Source organism: Trachurus japonicus, chromosome 12 (assembly GCF_045865225.1).
Source record: "Trachurus japonicus isolate A0001 chromosome 12, Traja_1.0".
NCBI classification, from domain to species: domain Eukaryota; kingdom Metazoa; phylum Chordata; class Actinopteri; order Carangiformes; family Carangidae; genus Trachurus; species Trachurus japonicus.
Window position 1 is genome coordinate 10,210,177 of NC_140918.1, and position 18,999 is coordinate 10,229,175.

Here is an 18,999-nt window from a genome sequence, read left to right on the forward strand (position 1 = left end):
AGGCTCTACTGACTGACTGACTGACTGACACAGCAGAGCTTTGATTGATCCATCCATCAATAGGCTATATTGACTATTGGGGGAGTTGGGGCCAGTCCCAGCAGACACAGGGAGGGGGGCGGGGTTCAACCCGGTCAGGTCGCTACTGTATCACAAGGCCGACTAACAATGAGAGTAATGATTGAGTTGATCACTAATTTGGAACACACACACACACACACACATTCACACACAAACACAAATACTCCAACTTTGTCCCAGTGGAGGATTTTATGGAGGAGGGATGTATTCACACCGACTAAAAGAACGGTCTGTCCTGCCAATATAATAATAAATAACCACACACACACACACAGGCAAAGTGTGAGTATGTGCACGTAATGAATGTGTTATTCCTGTGTGTGTGTGTGTGTGTGCGTTTTTGAACTGACACATAATATTTCAGACCCGTATTAATCACGTTAGCCCGTCTGATGGAAAATGTTAATCTTGCTAATCTCAGAAATGGCTTCCTAAGTGCTGCCACTCCTCCGGTCTCTGATGAGAGTTCCTGAGAAGAAGAGGAAGAAAAAAAAGAGCAGAGAGTGGTTTCTTCTTCGTCTCGTTTTTCACCGAGACGTTTATTAATCTGACTTGTTTTATTGATCTCTTCCAGATGGCGAACAGTCGTCCGTTTCTACATTAGCGAAGCCTCTGTCGCTAAATCTGAAGAATCACTACAGCCAGACTCTGGACCAGCTCATCACCTCCACGCCGTCATGGCCGATGCCGCTCTCCCCCACGCAGGTGGACTGCGCCGAGTCCTACCTCAACCTGCTCAACCTGGAGAACAGCACCAAGCCGGCCGCCGCCGTCAACGGAGACCTGGACGCCTTCATCAGGGCCAACGGGACGGCGGAAAGCAAGGAGGGGTCCTGCAACGAGATCGTCCCGTTCACACCGAGGAACTCCGCCAACATGGATGACAAGTAAGACCACTGTCCTCGTATTGATTTCACACAGAGAACATAATCCTTTTAAGTACTGGACTGACACATAGATGTGATAAAGTAGGTACATTAAAGGAGCAGTTTCACATTTTTAGAAACATCTTAATCCGCTTTTTAATCTTTACCAATGAGACAAAGTGTCATTGTTGCATTTTTATCATATCAATGGGATATTTTGAGGTTTATTGTATCAGATATATTATCATTTTCTGTTTTTACTATTTTGGAGATAATGATGCTACAAGATCTGGAACCACAGTGATACATCATATAGTATTATGATGAGTTGATGAGCTAGCAGAGGGTTACAACTTCATATTCCATATTTGTTTACATCCTGGCTAAGTGCTATCATTAAAACTAGCTACGCTAAATTTACTACAAGTTATTTCTGTTTGCACACTCGCCACAGATGAACAGAGAAACTAACTCCGGTTCAATTTTATACTGAGGAAAACTGAAAAACGTGATTATTCCCAGGCAAATGGGGTTGTTTTTTTACCATGATTTCTGAGCAGATTCATGCATGTTTACTGACAATGGACATGGGGGTAATTCTGTGCTTGGGAAGTGAACGTCACGCAAGAACATAAAATGTGTGTACCGTGTATGTGTGTTCAGATTTGACCGGGTTATGACTCAGACTGTGAATCGTGACAGAAGTTGCAGCCGTCAGGTGAACGGGGCTTTGAAGTGCTAAACAGCCTCAATGAGATGTTACTGTTGTGTTCAGAGCACCTGCGTGGTGCATCTGTCACCAAGTATCTCTGCCCAACCCTCTCACACACTCTCACAGACATCAGTCTTTAAAGGGATACTTCACCCAAAATCGATAATTCACCAATTTTCTCCTCGCCGTCAAGCCAAGGAAGGGTTTGGAGAACTTTTGTAGTCATCAAAACGCTTTTGGAGTTCCAGGGGGGGTCCGACTGGCAACAGGTTTTCATATAATAGCGGCGGATAGTGCTCACTATCAATCGTCCAAAACACACACTATGAAACATCCTAATACCTCCGTACTGCTCGTCTCTACTGACCCAAGTGTCCTGAAGCCGCCACATGAAAACGTTTTTTGTGAAAAAAATTATTTGATCTCTGTTTTTAGCCTTGTTGTAGTAGTAGCTCCCAGTGGCTGCGTGAGATGTTCTTCCGTGTTTACATCATACATCCAATGGTTTACAACGACGAACCAACATCTCGGAGCAAATCTCACGCATGCGCACAAACATCAACAGAGCCACCGGGAGCTGCTGCTACAACAAGGCTAAAAACAGAGATCAAATTCATTTTTTCCGAACAACTTTTTCATGTGGCGGCTTCAGGACACTTGGGTCAGTACGGACGAGCAGTATGGAGGTATTTAGATGTTTCATAGTGTGTGTTTTGGACGATTCAAAAGTGAACTCTATCCACCACCATTACATGAAAATACGTTGCCAGCCGGACCCCCCCTGGAACTCCAAAAGCGTTTTGACGACTCCAGAAGTTCTCCAAACCCTTCCTTGGCATGATGGTGAGTAGAAAATTGGTGAATTATCGATTTTCTTAAAGTATCCCTTTAAGCTAAGCTAAGCGCCTGCTAGCTCTACAGTATCTTCATATTGAAGCTACCTGAAAGTGATATCCGTCTTAACAACTCTCTCCCCAACACTTGGAAGGAGTTTTCTAACGTGCAGACAAACTCGTAATGTGTTAGCAGTCGGTTTGTGTCTGAGGTAACCAGGCTGCACACAGTGACACACGCAGCCTTGTAGCTTTTAGCGTTATTAGCGCAGAACAGCTCAACTCAGCAGAAACAGCCTCCAGCTAATGAAAGTGTGACTGTAATCAGGGGATTACAGAACAAGGGGGTGGGTGAGGGGGTGAGGGGGCGAGGGGGTTGAGGGGAGAAAAATGGGGGCCGGGGGTTAGACAAACAAAGAGCGGATCAGGTTCGAGGTTGAAAGAGGGAATCAAAGAGAGAATGAGATTTAAAAAGAAACACGCAAACTCCATCAGCTTTAACGGCGTCCCAGTGTTTCTTATTCCGTGAAATAACTCATTTTGAGAAGTCATTAAAACGCGTCTCCAGAGAGAAGAGACTGTAAATGGAATCGTTTTCTTGTGGAGTACTTTATAATGAATGTGTGTGTTTTGTTTTTTTTGGGCTTTTCAGGGATGTTTGAGGCTCTAGATTTATGCATTCATGATATCAAGTACTTTCCAGACAGGACTTTTAGACTTAACGTCTGAATCCTGAAGCAGCAGCTCAGTGATACACAAACAACCCCTTACCTTGAATGTACAGTATATATGTAGCCACGGCATGTAATTACATTTTAATGAGCTTTTTAATGAGCTTTTAATCTCCTTAAAGCCATCACAAAGACCAGCCATGGTGAAACACTACATGCAGGATAAACTCACTTCTTTTCTTTTTCTTTTCTTTTTTTTTTTGGTCTCCCTCCTTCTCTCGCTCCATTCTCACACTACATTTGTCTCCTCTCGCTGTTTTCTCTCTCTCTCGCTCTCTCTTTCCCTCTCGGTAATCTATCCGCAGTCAAATCTCCAAGGAGAGCTGATTTCAAAACAGACAAGGAGAAAAATAAGGAGTTGGAATTGACTCAGTGTGGTGTAGTGTAGTGTGTATCTGGTGTGCTTGTATTTTGTACGTCTGCTTTTTTTGTGTGTGTGTGTCAGTCTTCAACTTCGCCAGCCTCACATCCTGTGGTTTCCTGCAGCACAGACTTCCCAGCCAATCCCAGCTCCCATCCCTTCACAACCTGAAACCCTACCCGGCTACATATGTCAGAATACATTTTTTTTTTCTTTTTTACTTGGATGGTTTTTGGGGGATAAAAGGAAAAGACAAAAGACAAATGGGAACTTCAGATCTCTTCCAGAGAAAGACCTCGTGTTACTGTACATTTCCATCTGGGGGTCTGCTGTGCCCCCACACTCTTTTTTCTTTTCCCTTTTTATTTATAATTACATAACATCCAGCATCTGCGTCTGCCACTTCTCCTTTCTCCCACTGCATTTTCTATTTTCTGTCTCAAAAACACCACCAGGGCATTTTCTGCTCTTTCTCTTTCTCTTAAGTGCCCCCCTCCCCCTCATCGCCACCATCCTCTTCCTCCTTTTATTGACTTTTTGTTTGTGCTACTCTCCTGAGTGACATCATCTTTGTGTAAAGAGTAATCATAAAGTTTTATTCTGGGGCCCTATACACTAAAGGGTTTTTATATAAAATAAAATTAAAAAAAAGTCAGGTTGTGCTGCAAAGAAAAACAATGATCTCCATCTTCCAGCTGCAAAGTAACTTAGTTTATGACATGAGAACATCTGTGTCTGTTCAGTGTTTGGAGTTTGGGAGCGTTAACGCTGCTTCATGCGACTTGACTACATCTTTTAATCTCACTAAAGCGTCGGAAAAAATGAGAGTCGGAGAAATGGAAACTTTAGCTCCATTGTGTTATTGTGTTTCCTCCTGCCAAACTCCTTTGCATTACCTTTGGCGCAGTCAAACCCTCCCTCCCCCTCTCTCCCTCCCTCCCTCCCTCCCTCCACCACCACATGGCAAATTTTATTGCTTCCATTTGCTTTTGTTTTCTGGATTTCCCCAGCGAATCAATGTTTACAGCCTGAGTGGCCCTGTTTTATGTTCTGCGAACTAGCAGACAGATAGCCTATACACCACTGCTATCCTCTGTCACCATCTCTCCTCCTCCTCCTCCTCCTCCTCCTCTTCCTCTTTCTTCCTCCTGCCTCAGCTGACCACCACCAACCCCAGGTGCAGTGCTGTTCTTCACGCAGAGCGATGGGATCCATTCACTTCACGTTATTATCAGTGCAATTTAGCTTTACATCACACACTCATTATCGCCCAACACCGTGGACCGCAGCCATGTGTGCGCACCAGCTGGCCCACTCACTCCACTACTATGTATGTAATCATCGTCGTCGTCACGCATTCAGTGTATCTAACCATGGGGTGAGTCACGCTTTACGCAACAAACAGGAAAGCCAAAGTGGGATAAAAACAGGATGTTGTAGTAAATGTTAAAAATACGGTTTGCTGTGGGCATGAAACCGAGCTGTGTGATTTGTAACACAGTCGATGAGGGGTTCCCAAACTTTAGCATCAGCTTCTGGCTCGGGGACACCGTCTGTAAAAAAACCCCAAGCGAGACCGAGTTGTTTTCCAGTTAAATTCATGCAAAACCGCTGATGCGTGTTCCCATCAAGGGCAGTTTTTCAGCAAGCAGCCTCTGCATTTACCTCGAAAACAACTCTGTCTCGTAATGTTCCATTATTATCTCATAGTGTGGTGAATGTGTAGGTCACAACTTGTCCACCAGAGCGTTTTGGAGTTGTTGGATTGTGTATTTGATGAGTTTGATGAGGGAAACCAAGAAATCCCATTAGCCTCTGTAGCGTAGCTCTGAGCAGCTCGCGACTCTGCTCCGCCGTTCTAAAAATAGCTTGCACCAACAATTAATGAACATACTCCTAAGGCTATAGGGATTATGGCAATGGGCCAATTTGCCAAAATGTTCACTTAAGTGAATAGAGAACGTCCCATATGGGCATAGTCTGTCCTAGAGCAGTTGATCGCCAGTTTGATTCCTGACTGATCTTCACTGCATGTCATTACCCTAGTCTGTCCTCCTGCTTTCCTGTTTCTCTTCACTGTCTTATGAAAAAGACATAAAGTGCCTCAAAAATTAAAAAATAACTGTTTTGAAGCACTAATTAGCAACATGCAAGCAACCCAGCAATTTCAGAAGCAGAGCAGTTTAGTGGCAGACTGAGAGGCCTACACTAGTCTATGATGTCATGAATAATGTGATTGGCAGGTGATAGAAATATGAGCATGACAAAAAAAAGATTTCAATATGGCACACTTCACAAAAATTTTAAAATATATATATTTCAGAGGAAAATAAATGAATTCCACAGTGATCCACCAAAAAGCAGAAGAGACAATGAGACAAATGTGAACCTCATGGTCTCATACTATAGCTGTAAAGTTCAAAGGTCACCAGATCCATCATGTGGCAGAAATATCTCACCTTCTGGTCGTTGAGGTGTTTGAGTTTGGACCACGGATGTTAAACGTTGATGTTAAATCGTGCAGCCTGCCCACACAGAGCAGCAGCAGCAGACACATATGGTGTCCAGCTTATATGAACACACAACTATGGGTCATTCACAGTGAGTCATGTTTTCCTTAGGCATCCCATAGACTCTCTGACAGTATTGCATGTTACATAATCACATTTCCTGACCTATCTCGCAATCTTCTCTTCCTCTTCCGTCCCTTTTTCTATCTTTCTCTCTTTTCTTTTTTTGTTGTTGTTCTCCCTCTTCATCATTAACATCATCGTCCGTGTGCCAGAGCTGCACCAGCAGATTCGTTGGCCAGTAATTTGATTGCAGCAATGTGATGGGGCTGTAATGGATGCTGTTGCCTAACCCTTTTTTTTTTTTTTGGGGTGGAGCCGGTTCTGTCAGTTGGATTTACAGGCTGCCAAACGTCGCTGTTCAGAGATAGAAAGTGACGGTTTAAAGAGGTTTTCGCTGCAGGATTTATCTGCTCTCCGGCTCGTATCAGGCCGAACGTGATACCTGCTGTCAGACGCTAAGACTGATGATTGACTGGAGCTCTGTCTGTCAGGCAGAGCTGCTCTGTACAATACAGTCTGAAGTAGGGATGTCACGATTATAGATTTTCTTGGTAGGATTATTGTCAGAGAAATAATCATGATTATTATATTAAATAATTTTACAACACTATGGATGTGTAAAATCAAATAGTCAAAATATTATTGCATTACTAATTTTATAAACAAAATACTTAAAGTATCTATTAATATAGGACCAATCATTAATCATCCAGAGGAAATGCTTGAAGTATTCAAATGTTTGAAGTTTTTGTTTCACACCATACCTTCCTCATATTAGGTAAATTGACATTAAAGCAGAAGTAAGCGATCCGGTCGTTTTGGCTAATGCTGCGTTCCAGGCAGGCTTTTGAAACCGTAAATTACAGCTTCAAGTCACAACTTACAACTTTGTAGCGTTCCAGGCAACCCACTCGTGTTTTTCCGACCTGTTTTACCTGTGAAAGTCACTATAACGGCCACTCGTAACTTCCGACTCGTGAACTCGTACCAGATCAAACTGGTACGACTTCACAGGTCAGAAAAACACAAGTTACGGGCTGCCTTGAACGCACCATAACGTCTTGTCAGGAGTTAGCAGCCCCCGCCCTCGTCATGAATCTATTGGTCCTCGTCCCTACGTCACCACATTCAGGCGCATCCCTTGGCTGCACACACAGCCCTTTATGCCGTTCTCTCTCCTCATTGGATAAAACTTGTAGGATACGAGAAAAATTTTCTCCTCGGCTCAGAGCAGAGCAGAGGGACTGACAGACCCGTGTTTCGGTCCAAACACTCTATGTAAGTGATTGCTGTCGGAAGATATAACTATTTAAGACTTATATTAACACAAAAATATCGCTTACTTCTGCTTTAATCCTCCAGAGGAAATGCTTATTCAAATGTTTGAAGTTTTTTTTCACACCATACCTTCCTCATATTAGGTAAATTGACATTAACGTAATTTACCCAGTTACTGTGCATTTACCTTTACTTGGGCGTACAAAGCAGGGTGGTTATCCCGCAGGTGATGATTCGTATCAGACGTATTTCCTCCTTTGGCCGCTATTTCTTTGCGTGTTGCATGTTTGACAGGTTGGCAAGCCGTCGTCCACTTAATACGTTTGTTTGGAAGGAATCCGTCTTCTTCTGTCAAACTTTACCACTCACGCACATCTGTCTGCAACTGGCACGGAACGTAAACAAAATTACACATGTGGTTGTTGTGTGAGTTTGTTTTTGTTCCATGCGTGTTGCGCTGATCTGCCAACATGGTTCCAACATAATCTTTTTTGGAAAGTGACAGTATTTATTTAGGAACCTTTATAATTGAATGACTGCGATTAATTAGGAAAACAAGTAATCGTGAAGTTTGGTCTTACACTTTTGCGCCTTAACCACCCCACATGGACTCGTTACACACACTCAGATGGATGTTGTGTTGTGTTCAAAGACCCAGCCTCCCTCCTCCTATTAGTTCAGAGTCGGTCGCCAACTTTCTGTCTCTGAGGTGTTAAAGCTTTTCCAGGTATGACATCTTCCCAGAAACGTGACTGAATAAGAGGATAAAGACGTTTGACTGATTCCCTTTGTCTCCACCTGCTAATCTGCAGAGCCCCTGCTGCGTTGTTTTTCAAATAAGAAGGTGTTGCTATTTTTCATGCTACTCACCTGATTGCCTTTGCTTTGTTCCTGTTAATTGAATGGTGAAGTAAGGAAGCGTGCTGTGCTCATGAGTCATATGTACCGCAGGCGCCACGGGGAGTTTGTTTTAACCTCTGAAACACTTTTGTTGCCTTAGTCTCTGTATTGATTTTCATGTTTGCATTTAATTAGCACAGAAATAAACTATTATCTGCCTGTGTATTTTTAGTCATGTGTTGCTTGTTAAAACTTGTTTAATCTTAAAAGATAGTTCCCAAAGGATCGATTCTTTTCAAGATGCTTCCTGTTGGCAACAGTTTTCGGTTCACATTAGTACAATATGAAACATTTGCTATCAATTGGTCGAGGCAGATGGCCTGGTTCTGTTTAAAGGATTTTTTTCCCCCAAATGATGGTGGGAAATGTTGGGTCTCTGTAATTGATGTTATAAAGAGCACAGTCTTCTAACTTCTGGTGTGAGTTGGTGCTATTAAATGAAAATGACATGTCGTATTTAAAGTCAGGTTATTTTTTATCTACATGGTCCAAAATTGAGAAAACTTATAAAACTGCTTCACAGGCTCCAGGCCTGTTTCTGGGGAATAGAGGCTCGATATTAAAGTACAAGTAAAAGCACAACAACATACAGCACTCTGTCCTTAGTACAGCCCCAGGCAACACATCACAGTGTGAACATTTAGATTTAGACATAACAATTTTCCTAAAAGGTTTTATTTTTTTTACATAGCATGTTTTTATAGTTATAGTGTTTTTATTGCACTGACCTGGAGGCACCTTAAATGTCATCATGTTGATGCTTTGTGTTAATATGATGGCAATAAAGCTTCTGTTCTACTCCAAACATGTCTTAGTGATACTGCACAGAGAACAGAGACTCTGCATTGATTGACCGTTGTTGGTGTTAGTGGGAATCTCCAGCATCTCAGAGTGGAGAATTAGCTTTAAGGCAGGTGAGCATTGATTTGCTGCCGCGTGTTGTCAGAAATTAAAACCTTGAAGAAAAAACCAGAGGGAATGTAAATTCGGCAGCTGCGTTATAAGATAAACTCCACGGTTTACGGCCAAAGTCCTCGCCCACTAAGATCCCCCAATTTTTTTTATTTCAAACAGCAAAGTCTTTTTTTTTTTTTTTTACCACCTTCAAGTCTTAAGATGTCAGACTTTACCTGAAAGCACCACCACTGAAGAGCTGTGACAGATTCTGTCTGAGGAGGTTTCACTTGTCCACAAGTGGAAAGGGAACTGAAATCAATGAAAAGCAGTGGCTGCCTGAGAAGTAGGAAATCAATCAAAGATGTTCTGGTTGTCTTTGGAAAACCTGCTTTAAAGGCTACAAATGGCCATTAAAGGGATACTTCACCCAAAATCGATAATTCACCAATTTTCTACTGACCGTCATGCCAAGGAAGGGTTCGGAGAACTTTTGGAGTCATCAAAATGCTATTGGAGTTCCAGGGGGGGTCTGGCTGGCGACGGATTTTCATATAATGGCGGCGGATAAAGTTCACTTTTGAATCGTCCAAAACACACACTATGAAACATCCAGATACCTCCATACTGCTCGTCCGTACTGACCCAAGTGTCCCGAAGCCGCCACATGAAAAAGTTGTTCGGAAAAACTTTATTTGATCTCTGTTTTTAGTCTTGTTGTAGCAGTAGCTCCCAGTGGCTCTGTTGATGTTTGTGCACATGCACAAGATTTGCTGCGAGATGTTCGTTCGTCGTTGTAAACCATTGGATGTATGTTGTAAACACGGAAGAACAAATCTAGCAGCAAATCTCAACAGAGCCACTGGGAGCTACTGCTACTGTACAACAAGGATAAAAACAGAGATCAAATTCATTTTTTCCAAACAACTTTTTCATGTGGCGGCTTCAGGACACTTGGGTCAGTACAGACGAGCAGTATGGAGGTATTTGGATGTTTCATAGTGTGTTTTGGACGATTCAAAAGTGAACTCTATCCGCCGCCATTATATAAAAATCCGTCGCCAGTCGGACCCCCCTGGAACTCCAAAAGCGTTTTGATGACTCCGAAAGTTCTCCAAACCCTTCCTTGGCATGACAGTGAGTAGAATATTGGTGAATTATTGATTTTGGATGAAGTATCCCTTTAAAGTTGTTGTTTTGTAGAAAGAAAAAAAAGCGATGACAAATTGGTGCAGACTATGTGCTGCTCTCATCCCACTCATCTCAGTGTTCCCGTGTTGGATCTGTCCTCTCTGATGGAAACGTTGAGAGTCTAGTAGTTGGAAATGTTCAAATCTTTCACAATTCACATCGTGGCTTCAATGGGCTTTTACATTCTCCAGTCTTTGTCCCTGACTCACTGTAGCTCCCTGATCCTCTGTGGTCTAACTGTTGCCTCTCTTTGCCTCTCAGGTGTGAGGACCCGCTCCTGCTCATCCTCTTCCTCATCTAACCATCCCTCATTTTCCCCGTCAGTCTTCCCCCAAAACAAACAAACAAACCGAACCCCCAGAATAACACCCAACCCCACAGCTCATGCTTTCCATCGCCCCGTCCCCATCCCCTCTCCCCCCCTTCATCGTTAGCTGCACCAACCTGCCTCTCCCTAGGAGCCTGGGGAGCTCTCTGCCACTGCCTAAGCCCCCCTCTTCCTCTTCCTCCTCCTCATCCTCCTCCTCCTTTTCCTCTTCTCCTCTCTGCCCCTTCTCCTCCTCCCTCTTATGTGAGTATTACTCATGGCCTACCAGCATGCGGAACCGGTGTTTGTGGCACAAGCATGGGACTAGTAGGCATGTGGTGGATGAACAGCGTGGGTGTGAGCTGGAGCATGTGTGGGTCTCACCAGTCATTTCTCTGCTAATGACTGTATAATAACATTTTAAATGCGGATGTGGTTTGTTGCAAATTATTCGTAACCGCATTAGCACTGAGGTAATCGGTGAATCACACATGTCTCGTGCACGGTAGCACTGTCTTGTTTTCTTTTTTTCCACACTGAGCTCTTGTTTTGCCTCTCGCACTTTTGCCAGAGTAGCAGAAATGTTCTTGTCAAGATTTTTGGTGTTATTTGAGTCAGTGGAGGTTTCAGTCTGAACGGTGAAACTGTCAGAGCAGCAGCAGCAGCAGCAGAGGAGTACGTCTTGATGTACCTGTCTCACACTCACTGTGTCACAGTGGCATTTGTGTTATATTTTTCGTGTTTGTTTTTGTCATGTGCATGTTTTTTTTTGTTTTTTTTTCTACTTTACTGAATCTTAGCAAATCACCATGGTCCAGATGGAGGATGAAATAAACGGAGCTTCAGAGGTCTCACATGCTGCTGTACTGCTTCATGTTTGACCAGCAGCCAGTCAACAAAAAACAGCATAAGGAAATAAAACCCATTTGATTTTGCTGCTGGCACTAGCTCACAAAAATAGCATTAAGAAATATTACAAGTTGTTGGAATATGATTTTATTTTACAAAACAGACAGAAAAACAATAACAAAACGAGGATCGTGTACTGTAGAGAGAATAGTGTGATTCTGCCAAAATGTTTTTTTTCTTCTGATGTCCGAGCTTTCCACACACACTTGAACGCACCACTTTAGAAGACATGAAATAACCTGCGCTCAGATGCATTAACACAAAATGACAATCTAACCTTGACAAAGAAAAGCCATCATGACAGATTACCCAAAGTCTGTGCAAGTCCATTTTCATTTCACATTGAAGCGAAAGCAGCAGCAGCAGCAGCAGCAGTAGGGGCCAAATGGTTCGAACATTGTAGATATTCTTCTCCAGCACTTACATGCAATATTATAAGTCAATGAGAGCTGTCGTAAATGGCTTGACTTGAACAAGCTCCCTAATAATCTCCTTTAGCTGAAGAGCTTAAATCCCACACTCGCTGTATAATAAGCACTGGAAGATTTGAGGACCGTGGCCCCGTATCGTTGTCAGAGGCGTGATCCCAGGCCTCGGCTGGTCTTCCGCTCTCTGCACCTAAGAGAAAAATATTCTGCTAAAACATGTTTAAAGTGGAATTAACTCTGCTCTGTCAGAGGACTGTGGACTGTAAGCATGAAACATGAAATTACCATTTTTTTAGTCAAAGCAAGTGATCAAACATCTCTAATACTGTACAGCTCAAACACAGAGAAAACCAAAATTAACACTTAAACCTCCAAATAACATCGATGCTCTTTATCTCTGCCACGGAGAATATTGATGTCCAAAAATTGCGCCGGATATGCTATGAATTATTAAACCAGGTGGATAGATTTGACCTTTATGCCAAAGCATCTGTCCTTGTTTGTTTTATGGTTGTCTGAGACAGAATTTCCAAATTACTGGAAAAGAGGGGGATAAAGGGAAAACGACCAGTTGCTGAGATGCGTGGCAGGTAGCCTAAAATCAGAACCAGAGCAAGATGAATGGAGAGACAAAGAGGGAATAATAAATAAAGAGGCAGAAAAATGGAAGAGGAGAGAGAGAGACAGAGAGAGAGAGGGGGGCAGTGAGGCGGAGAGAGGGGGCGTCAGTGTGACCGACAAGAAGAGTTGCTGACTTCAAGTTATGATAATGAGTCCGGGAAAGGAAAGAAAGCAGCCTGCTTCTTGATCTGGATGCAAATTAATCTCCACATCCCGGCAACGCACACATGCAAGAATAACATGAGACCACAGAGGAGTCAAACTTTAAACTGGACTGTTTGTGTGCGTGTGTGTGTAAACCGCAAAGAAAATCGTTACCCCAGGGGAGAAAACAAAAGAAGTATTAAAATATCCAAGGGTTTCATTTGGCCCCAGGAGAAATGTTGACTATTGTAATTTCCTCAAAGTAAATGAGATCTTGTTTCAGTCTTGTAGTTTTAAGCTCGTTTTACTTTTACACTCATCCAAGCAGAGAGCGGAGAGGCTGACCCCCCACCCCCCCACCCCCCCTCCCTTATACATTATATCTTCTATAGGCTATAAGCTTTCATGATGATGTGCCGCCACAGGTTTCCTCTGAATGCCATGGTGTCCGCAGCAGTCCAGCTGTTATCGCTTTTCATCTAATGCCACTCATGTTCCTGCGTTACTAATTATACCAGAAAATATTCACACCTTCAGCGTTTTTGAATTGCACAGTATTAGCTCAGGTTTAGCTACAGTGGCAAGAAGGAAATAAACTTTATCTACTTTGTTAGTGGCTAACTAGCTAACCAGCTAATAATTTAGTTTTTGAGCCATTAAAGGGATAGTTCAACATTTTGGCAAATTCGCCAATTGCCATAATCTCTATAGTCATAGCAGTAGGTTCATTACCTTTACTTATCGGTGCATGTTGTATTGAGATCCAGAGATGGGCAGAGATGGGAGTTCAGCAAACACAATGGAGGTGAACGGTACAGGTCCCCTGTCCCTAATCAGACTCATCAAATACACAATCCAACAATTTCAAAACGCTCTTGTGGAGAAGTTGAGATAATCATGTAACATTACGAGACAGTTGTTTTAGAGGTAAATGCAGCCGGAACTACATTCCAGACACGGCTGCTGGGCGGAGTAATTTCAAAAGCGCAAGTAGTTCTGAGTATTTGCTTCATGTGTCGTAACGTTACATAATTATACATGATTATCTCATAGCGTGGTGAATATGCAGGTTACAACTTGTCCACGAGAGCGTTTTGGAGTTGTTGGATTGTGTATTTGATGAGTTTGATGAAGGACAGGGGACCTGTACCATTCACCTCCATTGTATTCACTGAGCAGCTCACGTCTCTGCCCCGCAGATCTCAAAACAACATGCACCGATAATTAAAGGTAATGAACCTACTGCTACAGTATGACTATAGGGATTATGGCAATAGGCGAATTTGCGAAATGTTGAACTATCCTTTTAATGTGCTGATCTTTGCTAATTGGCACCACCTGGCTAAAAACTAAAGGTAGTATTTGCTGCAGCTATTTAGTCATCAGTTATTGGACCCATGTAAAATCTGTTGATGATTTTGACTCTTGTAGATGAAAAGTCATGAAAACAGCACTTTTACCACACAGCTTCTGCATGTCAGTGGAAATCCTCTCAGTAGTAAATAATAGTAGATATTTCACTCAAAAACCAAAGTTGTGAACCCTGTGGTGCCACTAGAGAATAAATTCAGTTGGATGTATCCACCAGACAGCATAGACATGTGTATGTGTGTGTGTGTGTGTGTGTGTGTGTGTGTGTGTGGTTATTAAAAGTAATGATAGCATTTGTGACATTGGAGTCGTTGAAGGTTTTGTCTTGACTTCTACCATACAGTACTCTCTCTCTGTGTGAGCTCCTCCATTTGTTAGAGTGGGACACAGCAGATAATTACAGTCTCCCTGCTCCATTACAAACCAGTCTGTCATTACTTCAGTTGTTAACACCGTCTTGCACACACACACACACACACACACACACATGGGCAGAGACAGTAAATATATCAGCAAGTCACATAAGTTCATTACTGTGTGACCAAGGATTCAGCCACAGACCAGATCTGAAAAGGAAAAAGGAAACGATGTGAGCAGCAGCAGCAGCAGCAGCAGCAGCAGCAGCAGCAGCAGCAGCAGCCACCAGTATAATGTAGCTGCATGGGAGGAGTGAGGCTTGTTAGCAAGTGTGTGTCAGGATTCGTTTTCTAAGAGAACGGATGTGAGTGTGTGAGTGTGTGTGTGTGTGTGTGTGTGTGTGTGTGTGTGTGTGTGTGTGTGTGTGTGTGTGTGTGTGTGTGTGTGTGTGTGTGGATGTGTGCACTGGTGCTTGTCGTGGCATTATTGTGGTACCATCAGGGAGACTGCAGAGTAGCTATTTCTGGTGTATGTGTATGTGTGAAGAGGGGGAAGCCTGCAGCGGCTCCTTCCTCGCTTCCTTACCCCTCCACTCTTCTTTTTTTTTTCTTTAGCTCTTCTTTCTCCCTCTGTTTTCTCAGCGTGAGAGCTGTGGGATGTAGATAAGTCCCCAGACAGCTGGAACGACAGGGAGCCGGAGAGAAAGAGAGAGTCTCTTGTCTTGTCTAGTAACAGCTTACGTCACAGTTTGCTCAGGTTAATGGGGGATAATGTGACTGATGGAGAGGAAAACTGGCTCCAGGCTTATTCTCATACAGAGACGAGTTAGAGAGAAGATCCACTGAGACACTGTCAGCATGTTTAACACTCCTGTTGTCCTCCTGGGTCAAGGAAGGAAGGAAGGAAGGAAGGAAGGAAGGAAGGAAGGAAGGAAGGAAGGAAGGAAGGACGAAGGGAAAAAGGAAGGAAGGAAGGAAGGATGAAGGGAAAAAGGAAGGAAGGACGAAGGGAAGGAAGGCAGGAAGGACAAAGGGAAAGAAGGAAGTAAGGAAGGAAGGAAAGAAAGACGAAGGGAAGGAAGGAAGGAAGGAAGGAAGAAAAGAAGGCAGGACAAAGGGAAAGAAGGAAGTAGGGAAGGAAGAAAAGAAGGCAGGAAGGACAAAGGGAAAGAAGGAAGGAAGGAAGGAAAGAAGGACGAAGGGAAGGAAGGAAGAAAAGAAGGCAGGAACGACAAAGGGAAGGGAAGGAAGGGAGGAAGAAAAGAAGGCAGGAAGGACAAAGGGAAAGAAGGAAGGAAGGAAAGAAGGACGAAGGGAAGGAAGGAAGAAAAGAAGGCATGACAAAGGGAAAGAAGGAAGGAAGGAAAGAAGGACGAAGGGAAGGAAGAAAAGAAGGCACGAAGGACAAAGGGAAAGAAGGAAGGAAAGAAGGACGAAGGGAAGGAAGGAAGAAAAGAAGGCAGGAACGACAAAGGGAAGGAAGGAAAGAAGGACGAAGGGAAGGAAGGAAGGAAGAAAAGAAGGCAGGAAGGACAAAGGGAAAAAAGGAAGGAAGGACGAAGGGAATTAGGAAGGAAGGAAGGAAGGCAGGCAGGAAGGACGAAGGGAAAGAAGGACGAAGGGAAGGAAGGACGAAGTGAAAGATGGGAGGAAAGAAGGAAGGGAAATAGGAAGGTACGATAGATGGAGGGAGGGAACAGATTGGGTCAATTGGGTCAAAGAGGGAGGAAGAAGAAGTAAGGACGAAGGGAACAAAGGAAGGAAAGAAAAATGGAGGGAAGGAACAGATTAGGTCAAGGAAGGAAGCAGAAGGACGGACGAAGGAAGGACAGAAGGAAGGAAGGAAAGGAAAGGAAAAGGGATTGTGGAAAGAAGGAAAGAAGGAAGGAAGGATGGAGGAAGGGAACAGATTGGGTCAGTTTGCCCCAGAAGGACAACAGGAGGGTTAAACCCCCTCTTTTTGTCAGATTTCACTAACCAACACATCTGTTCTGTTATTTTTCAGGTGTAAACAGACGATCCCCAAACTCGACCCTCCTCCTCCCTCCCTGAATCGGAAGCGCGCCAGCCGGACCCTCTCACCGGGGTCGGAGGTCTCGTCGTCGTCGCCGGCCGCGCCGCCGCCGCCCGGAGAGGTCGGCGCTAACGACGCGGCCGCCGCCAGCCGCAGCAGCAGCCTCTCGTTCCCGGACGTCACCCCGGGCTCGCTGTCGTCCGCCGACTTCCACTCCCTCAGCAACGGCGAGAGCAGCTCCTGCTCGGCCAGCGAGGACTCGGGCGTCCGCTCCGAGACCAAGTCCCTGCTGCTGTCGCCCCTGCGCGACGACGACGACGACCCGTTCGGGGACCGCGGGACCTTTCTGACGGCCTCCAGCGGCTGCGACAGTCCCACGGAGGAGAGGAACGAGGCGCTTCTCTCTCCCGCCGAGCCCCCCGTCGTCCTCCTCCTCCCCTCGCACTCGGACACCTACGACAACGAGCACCCACTGCCCTTTTCATCCCCTGTGAATGATACCTGCCTGCACATCAGTTTTTCCGAGGATGAGCTGCTGGAGAGCGGCCAGGAGGACCCGAACGTCCCGCAGCGGAGTTAGGAGACACCTCCGCCATGTCCTTCAATCAGCTTTTAATGCAATAACTTAACTGTCAGACCCTCCTGTGTGTGCACTGGGCTCCATTACAGGACCTTTAATCATCCTGTCCACCTGTGGCACAGTCCAGACATAGCATTGCCAGTAACTGAAAAAATAATCTATTGTATAAATTATTAGTCAATGGACAGATTTAGTATTTTTGTAATGAAAATAATTAATGATCTAATTTACTTTTTAGTGACTAGAATGTTAAGCAGATTACATGTAGCAGCTCCTGCACTGTTAAAGTCACACATCATTTACCGTAAAGCCGACAAGGGGAGGTGGGGTGGGGTGGGGGGGGGGGGGCACATGTTATTTTTGCTAGTAGTCGACATTTTAAACGTTATTTTTGTTATGATGCTTCGCCGTGGTGCAAACTGTTGTGGAAATGCCATTTTCTGCAGATTTCACAGAGCAAGTGTCGGTGATGTTGGGAAGAGCCTCGCCTCCTGAAAAGCCCCTGAGTGGATGATGATGGGTGGAAAAGAAAAGAACAAGAAAGTCAGTAAAGAGCGGGGAAAAAAGAAAAAGGGCAGGATAGAAGTGAGGCAGACGTAGTTGTGCTTTTGGTTCGCGCACATCCATTTGTGAATGGCTGTGTCGTAGGTTTTGTATAATCAGGGTTGAGTGGGTTAGAGAATGTTTTGTGCTACTTGTATTTTGGGTTTTTTCAGACTTTAAAGGTTTTTAAAGCAGCGCTGGAAGAATTAGCAGAACAACCAGAGGCGATTTGTGTTGTGTACTGTATTGATTCTGTATGTGGAGTGATTGCACTTCTTCAAAACAAAGGGATTATCGCAGAGTATTAAAATGATTCGAGTTTAGAGAGAAACGCCACAGGAAGAAGGCAAAACCCTCAGCGAGCCGACGGCCTTGAAAGCTCTGGATTGCACCTGTCTGAGCGAAGAGTGTGTTCTCAGACTCAGTAGGGAGATAATTGGAGAATCATAGAAAAAAATACTCAGAGAAAGACAGCTCGGTAGATGGATTTTTTATTCTTTTCGGCCTCTCTCTTTGTGAAATCCTGAACGAGCAGAAAATCAGTTTCATTTCCAGCTCTCGGGACAAATGAAGACGACATTGTTGCCACAGTCACATCATCTCTTTGTGCTTGAAACTTCATCATCAGAGGAAAATGTTGCAGACATTTTTCACTATTAACTGTCTATTAATCAGTCGGTTAATCAAGAAGATAATTAGCAGACTAATGATTTCAAATACGTGTTAGATATAGCCATAAATCAGTCTTATATTTATGCAAACACATATCATTAAACAACTGCCATTGTTACTAAAGGGCTTGATGATATGAATGAAAATGAGATTAATAGAGCTGTAATAATTAACTGTTTTAAACGATAGACAGAAACAGTTTATTGCGAATATAAATATTTGATAATATATGTTTTTTTTCCGTATATTTAGGAAACTAAAAATTGTATTAAATGATATTTAATAGATCGTGTGGGGACCTGACTGACCAAGACATTATTTTTTCAGTCTAATTAATCAGACTAGTCTGTTGATGTAGCCATAATTTAATATAACATTTGTCCAAACACATATCATTAAATAACTACCATTGTTTATTCTTACTGAAAATGTATAGTAAAATTACATTAATGAGTACTGACAAACATTTACATATGTGTTTTTATTCATATATTTAGGAAATGTAATAATATGTTTAAGTTTTGAAGTGAGGTCTTATTGATTGAGAGAAAATCAATGGAGAAAGTGACTGAAAATATCTAATAATTTGCTTTTGAACTGAATTAACGTGGTGGTGAGACTCTGCTGCGTTGTT

At 43.5% G+C, this 18,999-nt stretch overlaps 1 protein-coding gene across 1 annotated transcript in view; it reads left to right on the top strand.

Moving 5' to 3' along the window:
- LOC146977102 (carboxyl-terminal PDZ ligand of neuronal nitric oxide synthase protein) overlaps nt 1–18,798 on the top strand; it is a 67,307-nt gene extending 48,509 nt beyond the window's left edge. The window contains exons 10-11 of the mRNA XM_085793075.1: nt 656–968; nt 16,562–18,798. Of these exons, the coding sequence (XP_085649201.1) occupies nt 656–968; nt 16,562–17,150 (902 nt within the window). The 3' untranslated portion in view covers nt 17,151–18,798. The remainder of the gene's footprint in view (nt 1–655; nt 969–16,561) is intronic.
- The last annotated feature ends 201 nt before the right edge of the window (nt 18,799–18,999 follow it).